Below are 21,489 nucleotides of genomic sequence, written 5' to 3'. Positions count from 1 at the left end.
GACTCAAATGTGGCTACTCAGATTATATAGGTTGAAGGCTGGGACTTACCTCAAGTAGGGAGGAAATGGAGAGTACTAATAAAAGACTTCCTAGATCTTGACTATTTCAAAGATGAACTCCTTGCCAAAAGCTAATTGTGGCCTGAAAGCCAAAAGGTAAGCATGGGCACAAGCCCAATTCTGAAAAAAGCAGGTTAGAGATTGAATGCAGGAAACAGGATACTATCGACAGATCTCTTCATGATAAGACCACCAAGCTTGATTGCTCCAGTTTTTCTACAGAAAAGAACTCTTCTGTGGCTGTAAGAGGAGTAGGCTCTCCCATCCCATCCCTGGAAACTCTCTCAGCCTCAAATAAAAAGTCGACAGATAGAAAAATGGATGTTAACAACTAAATCTAGAAGAACAGGAGTTTATTGCAATAGGTTCTAAATTGGCTATGGAAGCTCTTCTTTCCAGAAGGGGAAAGAGGCAGTCAATGGCCCATGCTTGGTGGACTTTGGAATCCGAACTATAAGAATAGTAAGTACTGATTCCTAGCTTTCAGCAGTTCCTTTCTTTTTTAGAGGATTGAGATAGTCTAAAGTTACCTTCCGTTGCATTTCAGTTGGGAAGATTATGATGTTTTGAGGGTGTATCAGTAACCCATTGTTTTTGCTATTTCCCCTAGACTTTAAGTACACCAGTCAATTTTGTAATGAGGAAGTTTCCTTTATTTTTGTTATAGGTGACAGTCCCAATAGATCACCTCAATTTACTTATCACAAAAAGATACATTTCACTTGAGTGAGCATTAGAGTAAGGGAGCTTTTAACAAAGATGTACTTATCCTTCACATAGTAAAGTTCTCTAGTTCTATAGGAAATCTAGCTACTCAATTCAAATGCAATAAATATATAAAGAAAGCTATCAATCCTCTTCAGGTTGTTTGTTAAAGCTGCTATGTTAACCTTCTTTTATATGTTAGCAGAGAGTGCAAGTTTGGAAATTTTTATTATTTCTACTGTACTCTCTTACAGGTTGTTTGCTAAAGCTGACATGTTGACCTCCCATTTCAATGTTAGCAGAGGGTACAAGTTTAGACAAAAGGCATATTTCTGCCGTACTCTATTAATTAGCTCTACAGTTCAGTAATGTAAGGTAATATATTTGCTTTTCAAAAAATGAAATTAACTAAAAAAATAAAAAATTTAACGAAAACCTAATAAAATAAACAAGAATCTCACTAGTAACTTAAAGGAATACTCACATAAAGGATCTTTAAGGAGCTGCTCATTATTTGTGCCACAGTCGATCATCACAGGAAGCACCTGGATGTACAAAGAATGTAAGAAATACAAGTAACATACAAAAACATTACAGAATTGCATATGAAACCTGTCAAAAATCAAAACAAAAGAAAAGAAAATTATAAACCTACAAGAAACAATTTAACAGTCTAGAAAAGGTCATAAAGATGGTGATACAGTCTTCTATATCATGTGAATTTTACTCTATCAAAAGTAAAACAAACTAAAATAATGTACAAGTACTAATCTTCCAAAAAACTGGCCTCATCAAATATTTATCTAGATTAGATATCTGATATAGTTGCTCTGACTAAACCATTCTGTCACTAAAACAAACTTTTCCAAATGAACTAGGAAGAATCCAAAACTAAGATAGACCATGAATCAGAAACTACAATGCTATTTATGTTTCTTTGAACATATTAGAATACATATCATTCACAATTATCCTTTCCAAAACCACTATTCACTACTAAGAAACTTTGCACAACAGAAGAGACTGCTAATGCAGAATGCATATAAACATGATTAAAGATATCTCCTAAAGAGAGAAACTGAACTGAGAAAGGTATATTATGTTATGGATTATTTCGCTCTTGAGTGCCTGATGATAAGATTCATGGCATTATAGAGTTGGCATGAATGAAGACCTGCTCTACCCTTAGAAATTACAAACATCGGAATTTCATGGCCTGAACAAATGATGGATACACAACTATAGGTAAATCTATATAGTCACCAAAACTTGAATTAAGACTCTGTTCCAATTGCGTATGCCACATGGTCATTACAATCCCATTGTGTCCATGAATAATAAGCGTTCCTTTATTAAAATAGACAGCCTTGCTGGGAGCTGGGAGATCAGTTCTTAGAAAATTTAAAACCAATGTACCATGAAAGACTTATTCTGCCGTCAAAACAAGGCTGATCAGAACACTCAAGCAATAAAGAGATCTTTTGAGCTTTCTGATAGTATCAGTGGTGCCACAAATTTAATGCTTCTGAGCTCTCCACTTCTTAATATAGTGCCAGCCACTTGAAATCTTGTGGCAAGACCAGTTTGGAAATGCTATTCTCCATGCAACCAGCATGATCTCTTGGCAAGATTTTCTGATCAAAGATTGGCCCAAACTGCTTTTTAACTACAAACATAAGGAATTGAGAGGCATTGCTACAACTGGCACAATCTGTATCAAACCCAAAGGTTAAATAGATCAGACATGCCAACCTCTATTAAGAACTCTATAGTACTATACTAAAACCCTTTAAGATTTCTATTGGAATCAATTTGATCAGATGTTTTGTGGTACATGTGGAAAAATTGAAAATCAAGTGTAAGGTTAGCCTTCAAGAGGATCTTCATCTCTTAGTGTAGGGGAGTTTATGCCTTCATGTGTTTCCGTATAGAGGATGAGTTCTTATCTATTAGGCAAAAGTGCAATTTTGTCTTTTCTAGTATAATTAGAGGGCTATTTTCCATGTATCCTTGTTCTAGATTGATATATGTATGTGTTTGTACATATGTGTGTATGTGTGTTAATGAAGCATAGTTACAAGACTCACACAAACTCCCGAAGACTTGGCATGTTTTGAGGTGAGTAACCAAAACCTTTCTTGAGGACTCATGACCCAAGTACCCAATGAGTCCAACACGTAAGACTCGTCCGCAATAGGGGAAATGAAAAACAAAAATAAACATAAAGAGATAACACAAAAATACTTATAAGGATCTCTCACACCCTAAAAGCTCATTTGTTTCATTTTCAAACACAAGGAAGAAAAAACTAGTTTTTGAGCAAAAAATATATGCCATTGAAAAGAAAACCAGCATATGTTGAGTAAGAAATAGTAATTGAAAACCATGTGGGTAAGTTTATAGCAGCCCTTGACTTATCTAGAGGAGCCTATAGAGGATTTGGAAGAGTCCAACATTGATTTGGAGCATTCTACCGTCATTTTGGAGTAAATTTGAAAAAGTTTGTATTTTGAAATTTTTTTAGCTTTTTTATTTTCAACCATTGTGTTCTACAATTTTTATTTGCATTTAGGTTAATAGAAAAAAGAACAAAATATAGATTTTTTGTATTTTTTCACAAAGAAAATGGCTGCAAACCCTAGTTGTTTTTTATTTTTCTAATTTTTTAATATTAATTTAACTAATAATAGTAAATGTTAATTTTTTTTTTCCATTTATATTTTATTACAACATACTTAAAAATTGTTCCTAATTTTTAACCACAATGTTGATCCCAATTAAAAGAGATCCTTATAAGGAACATGCCATCCCTAGGGTAATAGAGGGTTGATAACATGTGTGCGTTGCAATACAAAACTGCTTCGGAGAGGCATTAACCAAATTAATTGTTACCTTGCACATATACCACGCTGTGATGCTAAGACATTTCCAAAAACACCTAAATTTATACATAATGTGCAAAGTCAATGAGAGACATTTGATCAACAAAAATTAATTTATAGAAAAAGCAAAGAGAAGAAATGACAACCATTGGTGGAGACTTTTTCCATTCCCCTATTTCTTGAATTTATGAGCACTAACACTGGCAGTTGTAATGTTAATATTGGGACTAGAGTTCCTATACTTTCATCCAACTTAGATTCATGTTTTGTTCCACACATTACTTCAAGTGCCCAAACATCACTTAAGAGCATGGTTTGGAACAAGAATAAGCATGATAGTACAAGAAATGTGATTGGAGACTTTCGGTTTTATTGAACTATTTCATTTCACACAATCAGGTATTTATTATTTTATTTATTTTAGAATATATAATTAGTTTATTTATTGTACATCTCCTTATTGGCAAAACATGATAGATGTCATTACATTTGTGGGATGACGTTCCAAGCCCCTAATAATGAGATAAAGGACCCCATTTTGAATCAAAAGGTGGCTAATGTGAAAGCCAAAAATTGATGAACTGCATAAAATATGAAAGAAGGGTTGTACCACCATGACTGATTATTGGACTGATAGAAGAAATAGAACATTGTTGAATTTTCTTGTTTCTTCCTTAAGTAAATAGTATTTTGTGAAATCCATTGATTTAGTGATCAAAATTTCTAATTTCTGATTTACCGAATAGCAGATTTTGTTTTCTTGTCAAGTGACACAATGTTCTTAGAATCAGTTGATGCTTCAAGAAACACCAAAAATGTTGAATTACTTTGTGAAGTTTTGGAGAGAGTCTTGGCCAATGTGGGTGAGGAGAATGTGATGCAAATAGTTACAGATAATGTAGCAAATTATGTTGTTGCTGGTAGACTTCTCATGCGTAGTCACCCATCCTTGTTTTGAACTCCTTGTGTTGCTCATTGCTTTGACCTCATATTGGAGGATCTTGACTAATTTCCATTGTGTCAAAAGAAGTGTAGAGTAAGCTAAAAATATTCGCAAATACATATATAATCATACTTGGGTCCTCAATGTAATGAGAAAATTCACAAACAAAAAAGAGTTGGCTCACCTTAGAATAACCTACTTTGCAACCAATTTTATCACGTTGCGATCTTTGCTTCAATCAAAGGCTACTTTGAGGCACATGTTTGTTAGTGAGGAGTGGTCCACATCATATGGAAAGACCAATACAGGGATTGATGTAGTTAATTGGATCTTTGACGAACACAGTTTTTTACAACTGACCAAAGAGGTTGTAGAGATAAATTTCTATTATATTTTTGTCCCTATTTTCATTTGATTTGCTTTATTTTGTTTGCACTTATATTAATGTTTTACAACGATTGCAATTCATGAAGCCTTTAATTGTGCTAATACGAGTTATTAATGGGCAGAAGCCCACAATGGGCTACATATATGAGGGCATGAATAGGGCAAGGGACGCAATTTGATCCGAATATTTTAGAGATCAGGATAACCACCATCCCATACGGGACATCGTTGATTGATGATAGCATCGTCATCTTTACAAGCCCTTACATGTAGCTACCTAATTCTTCAATCCAACATTCCAATTATGAGCAAGCACCTGAGAAAGACAACCCTCCTATAGTTAGTGCTTCAAAAGAACTCTTCTTAGAGGAAGATATGAAGGTATAAGAAGCTTGGCATGTGGTAAAGCTCGGGACATTGACAAGCTACAAGTTGAATTACTAAAGTGGGGAATGGAGCTCCTTGCTCCTCACATCAAGAATTCTTTTGACCGAGTCACTCAAAGCAGCTTTCCAACAGAATGAACAAGTGTAGTGATTCCTTTACACAAAAGTGGAGACACTAATAATCCCTGTAATTATAGTACTATTATGATCAATCCACTTCTTGGAAAGGTTTTTAGGAACATGATAAAGCACAAAATCAATAGTTGGGTAGAAAGAGAGAAAGAGAAAAATAAATTTGCTGGTTTAGCTCCAATATGTTGTATTATTCCCAAATAATCACCCAATTTCCTCTTATTGGCTGCTGACAAAGAATTTTGAGCAATTACACTGAATTGAAACCCTTTGAATTATTTCTTTGGTATCCATAGGCATGATGGAATGGTACGGCCAGGACTAGGAAGTACGGCTGGCCCAGAATGCACAAATTTCACTAAATTCACTCTCCTTTCCTGCCCAGATCTGATAATCAGATTTTATGATGCTGCTGCTGCTAATTAAATGCATGATTTGTGCCTCTTGTTGGCCAAATATAAACTTTTATGCAGAACAGTTGATGAAAGATGAGGGTTTTCGTCCTATCATCAAAAATTGGGGATTTCCGTCCCCAATTTTGCTCCAGCTCCCTGCAAAAATAGTTGCAGATCTGAAAACTAATATTTAATCTCAAAACAAAAACGCACAATACTCAAAATCAATGCCCAAATCCACTTTTTAATCTCCAGCCTTCAATCGATCCATAGAAAAGCATATTTACAAGATTCCAAGGAATCTTCTTTCCTTCAGTTTGGACGTACAAACTTGGGGGAGCTCATAACATAGCATGGCCACTTTTAATTATTTATCTTGCCTAGTAAATCGAGCCAAGGGGGTGAAAAAAAGTTAACTTTATAAAGTTACTTTTATTAAAATTTTCTATTAATAGAAAAAGTAACTTATAAACTTTTATAAGCTCTTATTATAAGCTTTCTTGATTTCTTTTTCACCCAATGGCAAAATTAATTAAGTTTGAGGCCTCCTATAACTAGATAACATCTAGAAAGTTGGGGACATTACAGTCCTCCCTTCCCGGGATTGCTTGCACTCAAGCAAACATAAGTAATCCGCTGCTCTAGACTGGTTAAGCTATTCAACTCCACTAACCATGATGCAACATATTGTAATTCATACGTGATAACACACCAACAAATCAATCCCTGAATCCCATACCCAGATGAAGAATCCGCTGTAGGAGCTAAAGTAGGAGAATGCGACATCACACAAGTTATCAAACATACTGTCATTCCAATACCAATCAATGTAATACACTCCTAACTCTGTCTCTATCCCCAAGATACATCTCTGAACACTTCCATACTGCTGGAAAACTGATGTAGTCCCTACCAAGTCCGTATGTGTCAAATGATCCTTACTAGGACAGTCACTAATCCCTCCAAAACCAAAGAAGATGTAATCACCAATCAGCAAGGATACTGCTATCATGTGAAGTGGAATCAGTGACCAATTCATAGGTGAGTGATGGATACCTTCTACTACCATCAAGGGCACCTCTTGAGTAGCTGGCCCACTAAGAATATTATCAATCACATCTTCATTCACATTAATAGAGTAATCAGCAACTAAGTTTTCGGAATTAGACAAACTTTGCCCATAATTCAATATAGGATAGTGAAAGACATGAATATGTAGGAGGTGCTTCTTAGCTTGTTGGGCTATCAATTTGGCTTGTCGTGCTCTTGCCAACCAATCTTCGTTCAACCTCTAGCACTGCTCTATATCAGCTGTTCCAAAATGTCTGAATTCCGTTCTACTACAAGATGCACTATTATTGGCTTCCAATCTATATGTTGTCATTCCCTTAGGCTTGCCATCTGAGGAAACTATCAAAACCACTTCCTTCCCATCCACCAAGAACTCTAGCTGCATCTTGTGATAATCAAATGTGTACCTACCAATGGATCGATGCCACTGCACGCAATATTCTAACTTGATCACATAAAAGTCATCAGTCAAAAGATAGACCTCCAATTGAAGGTTGAGTTGTGGAACTCTTGTAGTGCAAATCAAGGTTCCACCACTAGCAACTGTCACCCTGAAACCCAAAAATTTCTCAAGTTGTAATCCAAACTTCTCAACTGATTGCTCACTAAGGAAATTATATGTAGCACCAGTATCCGCCAAACAATCCACTGGTTGTCCCCTAAGAGTTCCCTTCAATCAAAAGGGGTAATACCAAGGTACTCTTGATAATGAAGCAATTGTAGCATTGGTAGTGACCAATGCATTCTCATCACCACCACCCTTAGATCCTATATCCTGCACTTTCTCATCCTCACCATTAGAGAAGACCTCAATGAGGTGTGCCTTCCCTTTCCCAAGGCATCTATGACCTAGTTCCCATGGCTCTTTGCATGAGAAACACAATTTCTTCCTCCTTAATTCGTTTCGTGATTCATGATCCATCTTAAGAGGAGGTGGTGCACTGGGCAACTGTGAAGATGAACTCTGAGAAGGTTTGGAACCTTCGAAAGATTTCCTGTTCTGCTGAAATGTAGAAGGTGGAGGAGAGGTGTCTAAATCCAAAGTGATCTGTATGGCCTCCTGCAGATTCTTAGGCTTTAAAGTCTTAACTAAACCACGGAGTCTCTCATGTAGACCCACGATGAAAAACATCACTACTCTCCTATCGAGCATCTCTGGCACCATAACTGCTATACGCTGAAGCTCATTAATGTAAGACTTCACATGTCCTGACTATTTCAGTAGAGCTAAGTCCCTGTAATTTAATTCCACATCCTTCATGTCAAACCTGGCAATCAGTCTCTCTGTGAACTCTAGGTATGAGTGAATGAGAGCATGGTTCTAAGTGACTAATCCATGGTGCCACCAATCGTATGCAACACCCTCTAGGTGTAGGACAGCAAACTGAATGGCTTCATCTTCAGCCATTGGTTTCAAAGATAAGTATATGTCAAATTTATGGACCCATGCTCGACAACTAATGGAACCACTGCCATCAAATGGGGATAAAGTAAGTTTGTCTATGGCTTTCTTCAAATCATTGTTCCATTGTTGCCTGGGCCATCTATCACTCTGTCCCCTCATAGAATCTTTGCACTACATACACTATTGGTGCAAAGGGAAAGCATCCCTGACGTGTGCCGAAAGTCGAGCCCACATATCACTGGCGGCCATAACTGTATCCTGAAAAGTTACTCCATTCTGTGGATCAGCCAATGGTGGTTCATCTCTAGGATTGAACCAAGGAAGCATAGGTCTATCAGTTGTCCTAGTATGAATTATGTCTCGCTGTGGTGAAATAGATGCACTTCCCAGTGAAGATGGAGTCCTACTGCTGCCACGACTCCCTGCAGCTGAAACTAATCTACTATGTGTTCTACGCCTATCCCTGTGGTGTCCCAAATCCATCCTGTCCAGCGTATCCTATAATCTGTCTAAAGCTTGAACAATTCTCGACTGCGCATCAGCCAAGCTCCTCATAATTTCATCAAGATCAAGTCGCTCTTGTCTTCCCTCATTCAGGTTATTCTCTCGATCAGCCATAATATTCTCTGCAGGTTGTTCAATTACAAAGTTCAAATCCACCTGAGCTCTTCTACGTGTGTAGAACCTGTAAGTACCAAATCTACCCTGATACATAGAATCACTCTGATGACCCTCAGGCTGGTAGGATCATCGCTCTGATACCACTGAAAGATGCCAACTAGAAATGACACTAATCTGACTTAATTGTTTTCGATATGAGTCTTTGTCCAGTGAATTAGTGCTTAGGGGTTTGATGGAGTTTTGAGTTTGTTTTTGACTTTTGAAGTTTACGCTTAGAATTTTGACCATATAGAAATAAATGCAATGCAAAACATAAAAAATAGACTGAAATTAAGTTTCAGACTTCTGAATTTATTTATCAGCAAAGCATTAATGCAAAAGAATGTTTATTTTCATCAACTAATGCCAATAATGGCCTACCAGGAATCCAATGCTGGTTTGAGGGTGGCTTTATTTGCCTGAAAAGTGGAATTAGAATGTTTGTAGCACCTCCAGTTGTAGTTGATGACTCCAATAGGTTTTATTTGTTGTCAATATTTTTGTATTCACAAAAATAGACAACCCCTTTGAAATTTTTGTTCAAAAATGAAAATTTTACTCCAAGGCACGCTTCTTGAGGCAAAAAATTTGCTTCTTTCTGAATTGGTCTAATCTTCGGTTCATCCTTGATCCATGTTTCAAATGTCATCGTGTTCCGAGTTCATTTGCTATGTCTTTCCTTCAAATTCGGGTTTTTTCCTCTTGACTGCGAGTGGGAAAATTTCCTTCTTTTGCAAGTTAAGAGTTTCCTTTTGTTTTTAAGTTGTAGGGGTTTTTCTAGCAATTACAAGTTAACTTTATAAAAGACTTGTAACTTGTAACTTGCTTTTTATTTTCCATTTCCCTTTTTAGTCTTTGTTTAGTCCTTAATGTGAGGTTGGTAACTCACGGATAAAACAAGGGTTTCCCACATGTACCAACAATTCCCGTAACAGAACATTCATATATCAAAGCATAAGTAACAATAACAACCAGCTATACCAAAAGAATGATATCTTTATTGAATTCTCAAGAATATGCCAATACAATACCATCCTTGCCGAGGTTCCATCTGAAACATATATAGACTCGACGGTTGGCCAAGTTGCCAACCATCACTAACTACCAACTACCCCACGAGAACCTCTCGGCGACTCAAACATAATTAAACATAAACACCCATCCCAACTACAAACTAACATGTGTTATTGACCCCTAACATCAGCCCCCCCAAAAACTAGTCGTCTTCCAGACGACTAAGACAATAGGAGCTGGAATACAGAACAAAAGACTAGGACTGAGAAGGGGGAAGAGACGTCCCTATAGTGGTCGAAGAAGAAGGTTGTTGCCCTATGTGGAGTTTGAGGTTTTTCTCTGCCATCAGCTGTCGTTCCCGTGCCTTCTTCACCATGTGTGCGGCCTCCAACAGTTTTTTGTCTTTTTGCTCCATCTGTAAGGTAAGCTCGGACACTTTTGCTACCAGTACTTGCACCTCCTTCTTCTGCATGGTGCAACGGGCCTCATAAGTAGTCACCTTCGTTACTAGCTCAACCCTCGGGTTCTTCTCTACTACGGCTAGTTGCGCATGCTTCTCCCCTTCCTTCTCCAGTTTTGCTACATACAGACCCTGAGCCTGCTACTCTATCTGATTTTGCCGCATCTGCAGGTACACATCCCGGAAGGATCCTTCCATACTGCGCAAGGTGGCGCCCAAGGTGCCCACCCCTTCTACTAGTCGCATACCATCTTCGACGTACTACTGTCTGGCCACCCTTGCTACTCGAAGTGGCGCATAAACTCGTCTGCACATTCAGAAGTCATGAAGTGGCGCAGTTTCTCAGGGTCGACAGAGTTGTCGGCCTCCATCTGCCCAGTCAACTGTGCCATTCCACGTGCTACATCTGAAATCCCCTGTAGCTCCCCAAAGAACCGCTGGATCACTAGGATCTGGTGGAGTGAGGTGAAGTCCTGCCAGTAGTCCTTCCGACCTGCTTTCCCCAACATTGAGGATCCTCGAGCTCTGTCCACCACTTCCGGTTGCTCTATTCTGCTCCTCAACAGACATCCTCTCACCCTGATCTGTGATAGGGGTGGTCCTGTTCTGTGTCTGGTTCGGTTCAACGGCCATGGCGTGTGGTGAAGGCGAGGGGGGAGGGTGATGTGTGAGTGCAAACTGCCCCAGCCACCCATCCAACGATGCATCCATATCTTCATCCATCAGTGTCTCTAGACTGCCAACTCTTCCAGACCATTTCCCGTCATCGGTATATCCCATAACTCATCTTTCTCCATTGGTACCGTACTAGTACTTGTCGTACTAGTACCTGTTGGTATCGTACTAGTAGATGTCATACTAGTACTTATTGGTATAGTACCAGTACATGTCATACTAGTACCTATTGTGTCAGTACCTGAACGTGTCGTACTAGTACATGCTGGTACTATACTAGTACATGTCTTACTAGTACCCGTTGGCACTGTACTAGTACTTGTCGTACTAGTACATGTTGGTACCGTATTAGTACCTGATGTGCCAATACCTAAACCTGTCATACTAGTACCGATTCCTTGTACGACTACCTCTTCTTCCCCTGGTACAGCCATCTCCTGAGCTATTTTACTTGGACTATGCACTACGGCCTCCTCTGCCACTGTCCGGTCTACCATACTGGTACGTTCCGCGGCTGGTGCAACTTGCAACTCGAGTACAGCTAAACTGATCTGCGACAGTGACACCCGCCGTTGTGCCGGTGGTTCTCCTTCATTGATTTTTTGGAATAGCACCCTGTTGTGACATTTTCACACATCGCCCCATTGCAAATGGGGACCCCTGCTTTTTTGCTTTTTAGGGTTTGTTTTTAGGTCTTTTAGGGTTTTGTCCGTTAGCCTTTGCTGTCGGGGAGATCAATAGGATAGCAGGTCCTGCTGGAGTGAAGTCCTGATCCTAAAATTTTGGCTAAGTTTGAAAGTCCTGATCCTGAAGTTTGACTAAGTCTGGAAACTGAAAAACCTCAAAAAACTAGATTTTGCAATATAGCTCCTGGAGGTCTGAAACCACTCTCAAACATCCTGAAAGTATATATGGAATATAACTTAAAGTATAAGTTTAAATGTTATATTCCATAAAAATTATCCTGATAGAGTTCAAAAAGTCAAATTTCGCTTCTGTCCTTCATTGAGGATCCAGAGCGAAAAGCGCTCCTGTCCCTCTCCAAGGGTCCAAGGCGAAGCGCTCTTGTCCCTCACCAAGGGACCAGGGCAAAAAGACTTATCAAAGTCATTCCTGACCTTGTTTGGTCAAATTGAAACATCAAAGGCATAGTGAAGGACGAAATGAACATGATAGAGCATCCAAACTTGATCAAAAATGATGAAATGATGAAGTTTTTGCCTAGAAGGTCAAAAGTGCTCCTGTCCCTCACTGAAAAACCAGAGCACTTTTTCTTTATATGCACAATTTTAGACCTTTATTGGACATTAACTTCTATTCATAGCATGAAGTAAGATGAAATCTTCCCTAGCAAAGGAATTTCGAGGTGAAAAGTGAGACAATTTGGCTTAGAGGGCAAAAAGTGCTCCCGTCCCTCACTGAAGGACCGGAGCTTGAATTTCAAATTTGCATTGCCTTTGCAAGATTAAAGTGATTTTATGGTTTGAAGAGGTTAAGGGAAGTATGTTTTGTCCATTGAATATAATTTAAGCGGTCTACAAAGGAGTAAATCATCCCAAATGACAAAAAGTGCTCCTGTCCCTCACTGAAGGACCAGAGCACTTAACATGTTATCTAGCCTTTCTCGCCAATTTTGGACAAATTGAGGCCAAGGCGCAAGTTTGAAAAAGTGTTTAAAATGCCTTGAAGTGGAATTGAGATGCAAGAGTTGCAAATTTTGACGACAACTGGCAAAAGTGCTCCCGTCCCTCACCAGGGGATCAGGGCGCAATTTCCAAATATGACCATTTACCTTGCATTTTGAAAGGATATTTTTATTACCAAGGCTCAAGATGGAGTGAAATGTGATATTCTACGCCTTGAGGGTAAATTGAAGATTAATGTGATCAAGAATTCGTGCAATGGACTCAAAAGTGCTCCCGTCCCTCACTGAAGGACCAGAGCGCTTTTTATGAAAACAACAAATTCCCTCCGAGATTATGCTAAGGCAAAGTTGTGTGAGATGGTAAGGATCCTCTAAAGCATAGTGAACAAAGGTTTGACTTCAAAAAATTGAGAATCCTAGCCTAAAAATGAAAAAGTGCTCCTGTCCCTCTCCCAGGGACCAGAGCGAAGTCATTGGCATTCATTATTTTTTGCCATATCCCAACGTTGATATCCTCCAAATCGCATGAAATGCCAAAATTACCAACTTTGGAATATTTGAAAAAATTAATAAAATTGGCATTTAATAAATTAATTTTGGGCCTTTAAAAATCGAATTATTATTATAAAGGCATTTAAAATTAATTTTTATTAAATTAAAATTAAAAGTTGAGTGCACATGGCATTATTTTGTCTTTATTTGACAAGTCGGCCTACTCCTTTTGAGGTTTTATTTATTATTTCACCATTTATTTGCTAGGTCGGCCTCATGGGTAAGTGGAAGGTGAGCGCCCTATATAATAGGGGTGTTTTGATCAAATTTAATCCATCATTCACTCATCACTTCAAGTGCGAATTTGGAGATTAAGAAGAAAGTGCGAAAGCTGGTCTTGTGGGAGCGAATTTATCTCAAGTGTTGGAGGCTAGAGGTGGTGGAGTTGATGCTTATAAAGACTAAAGGAGGGGCATTTTGCTAAAGGAAGGACTTCGATCTACATTTTGCCTAGCCAAAATTCACCTTATTTTTGCATCATTTTTTAGAATTAATTCTCAAGAGGAGGTATGGCGAAATCATCTTGACACCCTTATTCAAGGTTTGATTTTTTAGACATTTTTTGGAAAAATATAAGTATTACATGGTTAATTAGGAAATGATAACTCAAGATTTATCATGAGGTTTCCTAATTAAAATCTTAAATCTTCCTTTTAAGTTTAATTTCTACACTTCAAGATATATTATTAATTGTGAAATGTTGTGTAGGTATCAAGATGGCGACTCCCAAGCTCGAAGGATCTACAAGTAGGACAGTCTCCTCCAGGACGATCAAGCAAGGACAAGGGCGACCTCCTCCAGTCTAGCCAGATCAAGGACGGCCTTCTTCGGAGTAACATCATCAAGAGCGACCTCTTCTAATCCAGCATTCCAAGGCGAGGTACATCATCATCCTGCAAATCAAGGACACAAGGAGTTAGAACAAGGGTTCATTGAAGAAGCAGATAATTTCAGAAGAGTTAATTAAAGATAGCTTCTCAACGTCATCAAATTGACATCAACCAAGTGTTAGATGAGTTGGCATCCCAGTCATCACTCCTCCAGTCGGATTGGTCCACCTCAGCATGTCCAGATTCAATGTACCTAACTCATGGAAGGTGGCACAAACTCTGATGTACCTACCCCAGCTATCCATTGGTCGATTTTTCCAGAGAGGACATGTGTCCAAGCAATACAATTTTATCATTGGTCAAGCATTAAATGTTATGTAATGGTTGTAACAAACCCTAATTAGGGTTTTCATTATTGAATCTTGGCCATTGATCTCAAATTGATCTGAGCCATCGAATTGTATTATGGGCACTATATAAGCCCCGACTCTTCATTTTGTAAAAAATGTTAGGAGGAGTTAAGAAGGAGAATAGAATAGAAGATAGAAAGTCAGTAGTTAGAATAGCGAATTAGTCTATCAATTAGAGTAGAATAGGAGGACAAGGCAAGAAATTGTTGCCATTGATTGTAAACAAACTCCATTTTCATTGAAGTAATGGTGAAGTGTGTAGTTTCTTGCAATATGCATGGTTTCTTGTTGAATTTTCAATCCTAGATGGTAGATGATTAGATGAATGGAAGAAATGTGCTTGATTGATGGTGGAATTCGTATATCCATACTACTAGCAGTTTGTTGATTGCAGACTTGCCTTGCGTAGTCAACTGGAATCATTCAGCTTAAGCTTAACTTCAATTGTCGCTTCTTCATTGATATGCATCAGCCTGATGGTGTCTATGCCTGGGGTGATGATTTGAACATCATAAAGCTTTCCTTCGAAGATCGCACTAACCTTGTGGAGATGGTCTTGGGATGTCAAAACAAGACTTAGTTAGAATTCCATCAAAGATCATTCATTGCTCTTACATTCTTAGTATTAGGATTAGATCCTCTCCTTGCCCTCATCTTTTTTCCTTTTTTTCAAATCAAAGCTAGTAGAGCTTGTGTTCCAGCAATATTCAAAGCAAATTAGAAGTTCAGTCATCAAGTGTAAGTCCCCTTGTGATTCCAGCAAATCACATCATACCACAAAGAGCTTATCCACACGTAGAGATCCTACAACGAAGAACCTTGGAGTCATCCTGATTGATCCTTTTCCACGATATCTTCAGCAATCAGAGGCTTTACTCAAGAGAGGATAAGGTACCTTTAGGTATTTTATTCTGTGTTTGATAGTGTACAAAATACACATCAACACACCCCTACTGGTCGTACGTCCCCAACCGGACTAGCTACTGTAAGTGCTTCCTGTGGTACCAAGTGTGCTGAAGAGGATAATTTTGGGGGTGTGAATTTCACCTGCGTGCTCTTCCACTGTGCCTGTAGCCCTCCATGTTGCTCTTCCTCTTCCTCCTCTTCCTGTTGTTGCAATTCCACTTCCCCTTCATCCTATCCTGCTGCATGTGGTGCCATTCGGAACCCCTCATCGCCACTCTCCTACTCCTCAGTCTCTTCGGCCTCTTCCTCAAAATCTTCGGTACTGCTATCATCTTCATCTTCTATGGATACGTCCAGCTTCCTCCTCTTTGTCGGTTGCGCAGTGTCACCAGGTGTGTCCAAATGGGCATAATAGTACATGGTCGGCTTATTAGGTTCCACCCTTCCGCGCGGTTCAAAAGTCCCCCACATTTTTGGCGATACTTGCAGGCGTACGGCATCCAAAAATAGGTTGATGGCATGGTGGCACATGTAAAATGTCTTGTGTTCCAACTTGAGAAAATCATGAATTCTTTCCACCAAAAGGTGCCCCCAGTTACACTTTGCCACACTTAATCCCATTCATTAACCCTATCATCCAGACGGCTATATCGGATGCACGTCTGGCTCCTATGAGGCGACTTTTTACCAAGTCCATCAACATTCTCCATTCTCCTGGTGCGATAAACGCACGCTTCAATCCCTTGATGTCAGACCAGGCACTCTTCAATTGCTCTTCCGTGAGGTCATCTCTGCATACCAAGTCCAGCAGCCACTTCTTCTCCTTGGTGAGCTTCTTGGCGGTTTCGCTGCAGATGCCCCCTTCTCGGGTATACCAAATAACCTCCTAATATCTTTCGCTTTGAAGGAAACTCGTACCGTGCAGCCCTAGAACTGAATGATGGAAGCCCTTTCCTAGCGGTTGTATCCGGATACCATAGTTTGTAGCACCGGCTCGAAATCCTTAATGTTGAATGTCGGCATCTGGATGGCATTGTCTACCTGAGCTTTTCTGAGGGAGTCCTTTATCACATGGTCGAGGGAAGTTTCCTCCCACCAAGTACGACATTCGCTACCAAACACGCTCTCAAAGGCTACATTCTCCGCAGTGATTCCCTCTGGATCCTTTTGCGCTTTTGGCCTGATTTTGGCCTTCTTGCTGCCACTGGTTGGATTTGTAGCTGTCATGGTTACACTGCAACTGCTTTGCCCTGTTTTCCTATCTTTGTCCCGTCCTTGACCGTTATTATAATGGTCTGCAAGTGTGACCCGCCAATTTGTAAGGACCATTATACTAGTTGTTGCCTCTCCAACGTACGGATTGGTCTGTACACTTCCCTCTCCTGACCGTACAACCTCTTCAACTTTCGCAAACTCTACAAATAACTCTGTACAAATGGCACGAATTTTTCAACAAATGTTTTCAATTTTTACGTGTATGTTCCCTACATGTACGGACTTCCTTGTGTCGTCCTTCGTACGGTACCATACGGCCTTCTTCTTCCTGTCCGTATAGTCTTCTCCTTCTTTGCGTTAGCAGCCGTACGCTCCTGTACAGACTTCTCAACTCGTCGTACGGTCTGCAATGTACCCCGTACGGACTATTGTGTTGTGATTGTCATACATTGTGCTGTGAATTTCGTATGTCATACGGATTGGTTCGTTGTGATTGGCACAAACTGTACGGGTTAGGTGTTATCGTTGTACACTGTACGATGCATTGTTATGTTGTCGTTGTACACCGTACGGGATGTTTCGTTGTACCTTTCTCGCCTCGACTTTTGCCACGTCTGTACGCACAAGTCGTACACTGTACGGATTAGATGCTTGGTCTTCACGTGCCTCTGTTCGGGCAATCCGTACGTCGTACGGATTAACCATTGGTTCCTTCCACACCTCCCCACGCTCGTCTGTACAGTCAGTCCGTACGTTGTACGAATTTAATCTCACCTTTGTGCCTAGCCGTGCGGATCCTTGTCTTCTTCTCGATTTCGTCCTGATGCCAAGTCTACTTCGATTTCTTCTCTGAGATGTATACAAATGGGCTTCTTGGGGGTCTTTATAATCACTTGTTTTTGTCAAGGTTAGGGTTAGGCATAAATGCTTCATTAATTTTGTATAAAATAAGTGCCTTTTTATTAAATGCATTTTTTCCGTACTTACTTCCATTACATTTGCTTTACACTTTAATTTTTTAATACTTGTTAACCCTAGCCTTTTTCTCTCTTCCATATATTTCTCTTTCCCAACTTTTAATACCCCCTTTCTTAACAAAGGTTTTAAAATCTTAACTTGACAATATTTCTTAAATGCAACTTTTCGTACCTTCAATTTACTAAGGTGCCCCGGGATCAGTGTACGTCGTTCAATTCGCCCTTTGTGATCTACAGGGTAGCTTATCGCCTTTGCGGACATTTCTAAATGATCTTTGTCCCCTTAGTTTCCTCTTTGCTGTAGGTTTATCTCGTTCAAACCGGTGGGCTGGTGTGTCATCCACCCGTGCCATCCCTTCCCGGTACCTACCGTACTCTGGGGGAAATGACTGCTCTTTCGTATCGCCACTTGATTCCCCAATCTTGCATATTTGCAACATGTGGCATTCCGGGTGGAAGACCTCGTAGTCCTCCATCTGCCAGTGGAAGACTCCGGCCAATGAACTAGTTCCATCTTCAGAGCATCTGTCCAATTCCAGCACTCCTTCCTCGTTGGGTTCCCTCCCTCCTCTGTCTCCTTCGGAACCCCACTCCCATCTGTTTGAGTCCTCTGAGTCGGAGTAAGACGACTCAAGCTCTTCACTGACAGTCTGGTTCCTTAGGTCAATCACATACTTATGACCTTCACTCTCAATTGAGAGTGTATTCTTCTTCCAGTTATGATTGGCTCTAGCCATGATCAGCCATCCCCTTCCGAGGAGGGCATCAAATGCTTTTCTCTGCAGTGGAATGACTACGAAGTCCAAGAGGAATTGTTGTGTCCCGATCACCACCTTTTGTGCCATTAGAGTCCCGAGGGGTTTGATATCTGTTGATCCGCACCGACGACGTGGAATGTTGGTGGCCAGAGGGTAGGCTTTCCAAGACCTCTCCAAGTTTCTTCTGGTAGCACATTGACTCCAAACCCACCATCCACAATGGTGTTTGTGAGCTTGTGTCCCATTATCTCCATCTCCACCACGGCAAGTTTTCGTCCAATGCTTACGGTGAGCAGCATAGGGTCTATGGCATCCGTACCAGGTTCCTTCACCGGAGTCGTACTAGGCGTTTTTGTCATCGTCTGGTGTTCCCAGTCGACCGTGATGTCACTGGTTGCATTTGTCAGGGCCATCCTCAACTGTTGCATTGTTTGTAGAAGGTTGAATACCCATACGGGTATAGTAGTCTGTAACATCTGCTTAATGATAGTTTTCTCCGGTCCTGACCGGGGTGGGGTACTGGCAGCTAGGTGCGAGGCCCTTTGTTCTTCTGCCATCGCCTGCTCAATATCTACCTTGGCTTCCTGGAGTCTTTCCTTCTCCGTGCGAGGGTCAGGATACATGGCCTTCTTGTTTTGCAATCTTGTGATTGCCAGTATGCCTTCCTCCGGTTCTTCTACCTCCAGCATATTCACCCCTTTTTTTCTTTGGACACTTTGTGTCCTCATGATTCCCCGGACTGCACCATTTGCACAGCAAACTCCCTACGTCATCTCCATTTTGACACTCCTGCACAAAGTGACCCCATTCGTTGCATTTTCGACATTGGATCATGGGTCGTCCTTTTGCGTCGTACTGAATTCTACTCCTCGACTTGCTATTGTTGGACCTATTGTTACCCCGCCGGTTGTTTCGGTACCCTCCAGGAGAGGCGTCCGAGTTTGCTACCGGCTTCAGAGGTGTCGTTGGCGATGTGACTTGGTCGGGTTGGGCGTAGAGCACTTGTGTGCTCTGTGCTTTCAAGTTGTACGGGCATTCCTTAATGGAATGTCCCATTACTTGGCAGATGTCACAGAAGGCTTTTCGAGGGCAACTCCCCTTAATGTGTCCTTCTGTCTTGTAGTCGGTGCACCATAGTTTCTTTCCTTCCTTGCCACTTTCTTTGTAAGCCTTTAGTTCTTTCATCATATCCCTTCGGAGTGCTTGCACGGTTTTGGACTCCCCATCGCTGTCTCCATCCGTACTGTCACCATCGCTCACCCGGCGCTTCCCTCGAGATGTCTTATTTTCACTTTCAATATCCATCGCACGGTTGTATACTTCGTCATACAAGGGCGGAGGGACCACCTTCATCTTCCATCTGAGAGAGGGTACTAGTCCTTCACCAAACCATCTCTCCTTGAGGCCATCAGCCGGCTGGTTCTCCATTTTGTTGATTAGTTCCCTCAGCCTTCTGTTATATGCCCACACACTTTCACTTTTTCCCTGCTTGGTATTGTAAATCTCCGCCACGATTTCATTGTCATCCCGTAGGAGTTTGAACTCCTCTTGGAAAGCCTTCTTTAGATTGTTCCAAGACGTTTTATACTGGGCATCCAGGTCTGTATACCAATCAATTGCTATTCCTCGCAGAGTGGTTGGAAATGCCTTCAACCAGTAATCCTAGTCGTCTTGGCCATTTGCCTCCCAAATGGTCACGCATGTCTTACAATGTCATACGAGATCCTCTGACCTGTCACCCATGAATTTTGGAAGCTTTTGTTTCTTCGAGGTGTGTGCCATTGTTTTTGTCTGGAAGGTTTTATGTAGTGCTTGGAAGTTACTATATGCCCAGAAGGTATTACATGTATGGAAGGCACCGTATGCTCTTGACTTGGTTGGACCCCTGTCCGCAGGGCTTTGGTCACCCTCGCTCTTATAGTCCCTCCTTCCCGGGGTTTCTAGATTTGACCCTCCTATTTTGGTTTCCTTTGACAAGGACAAATTCCTGATGCCAGATAATGTTGCTTCAAAAATATTGACGACCTCTTCGTGCAGGTCCCGTATAGCCTCCTCTCCTTGTTCAGAATACTCTGACGGGTTGTTGTGCGACTCGGCTTTAGAGTATTCTTCACTCGACGTTGAGTGTAGGGCCTGGTCGGCGAGATCTTCCTCCGCTACATCTGGAAGTGGCAGGTTCCTGGCGACCTCCGCCAACTCCTTCCACGTACACGGCCTTTGTCTCTCTAGACTACGACTCTAACTCACACTCTGACTCCTGCTACGTTTCTTAGGACTCTTCGAGTCAGCAACCTCCCTTAGTCGTCATCTCCGCTCGGCCTATTCTTTTATATGGAGAGATCTTTGTACAGTTCCCTCGTCTACTCCTTTGGTGGCAGTGGTACGTTTGTCTTTGTTTGGTCGTAGGGGCATTAAGTGCCAGAGGTACAGCGTCGACTTGTCTCCCTCTCCTCTTCCTCCCTAGCTCTTCGTACCTTTGGAGTACTTGTTGCCGACAAAGTTCCCATGCAGTTTCCTCCCTTCGATCTTGAAGTGCAAGGCGAGTAACCTTGGAATACTTCCGAGCAAGTCAAAGACGGGAGTGCTGATGGTGAGTTCACCATGTACCGTGCCTTCAGGGACAGCTCTCTCTTGAGCCTCCCTCTGCACGTACTGCGTGACCGACACGTCCCACAACTCTACCAAGTCTGCCGTCAACAGATCCTCTCAGGCCTCTTCTGCGGTACTTTCTTCATGTGTGTCGCTGTCTACGACAATTAATTGCTGGTTGAATGGCCGGCCCAATAATTCCTTCCGCCTGCAGCCATAGATATCTCCAGGTTCGTTCAGGCAATGACGCCAAAATGTTTAGTCCTTAATGTGAGGTTGGTAACTCACGGATAAAACAAGGGTTTCCCACACGTACCAACTATTCCCGTAACAAAACATTCATATATCAAAGCATAAGTAACAATAACAACCAGCTATACCAGAAGAATGATATCTTTATTGAATTCTCAAGAATATGTCAGTACAATACCA

At 40.9% G+C, this 21,489-nt stretch overlaps 1 protein-coding gene across 1 annotated transcript in view; it reads right to left on the bottom strand.

Annotated features, from left to right (window-relative positions):
- The window catches only part of LOC131074954 (NAD-dependent malic enzyme 62 kDa isoform, mitochondrial), a 264,127-nt gene that overhangs the window by 121,591 nt on the left and 121,047 nt on the right, over positions 1 to 21,489 (bottom strand). The window contains exon 6 of the mRNA XM_058011705.2: positions 1,250 to 1,310. Within this exon, the coding sequence (XP_057867688.1) occupies positions 1,250 to 1,310 (61 nt within the window). The remainder of the gene's footprint in view (positions 1 to 1,249; positions 1,311 to 21,489) is intronic.

Source organism: Cryptomeria japonica, chromosome 11 (assembly GCF_030272615.1).
Source record: "Cryptomeria japonica chromosome 11, Sugi_1.0, whole genome shotgun sequence".
In the NCBI taxonomy this organism is placed as follows: domain Eukaryota; kingdom Viridiplantae; phylum Streptophyta; class Pinopsida; order Cupressales; family Cupressaceae; genus Cryptomeria; species Cryptomeria japonica.
This window is presented reverse-complemented; position numbering and strand designations above follow the sequence as displayed.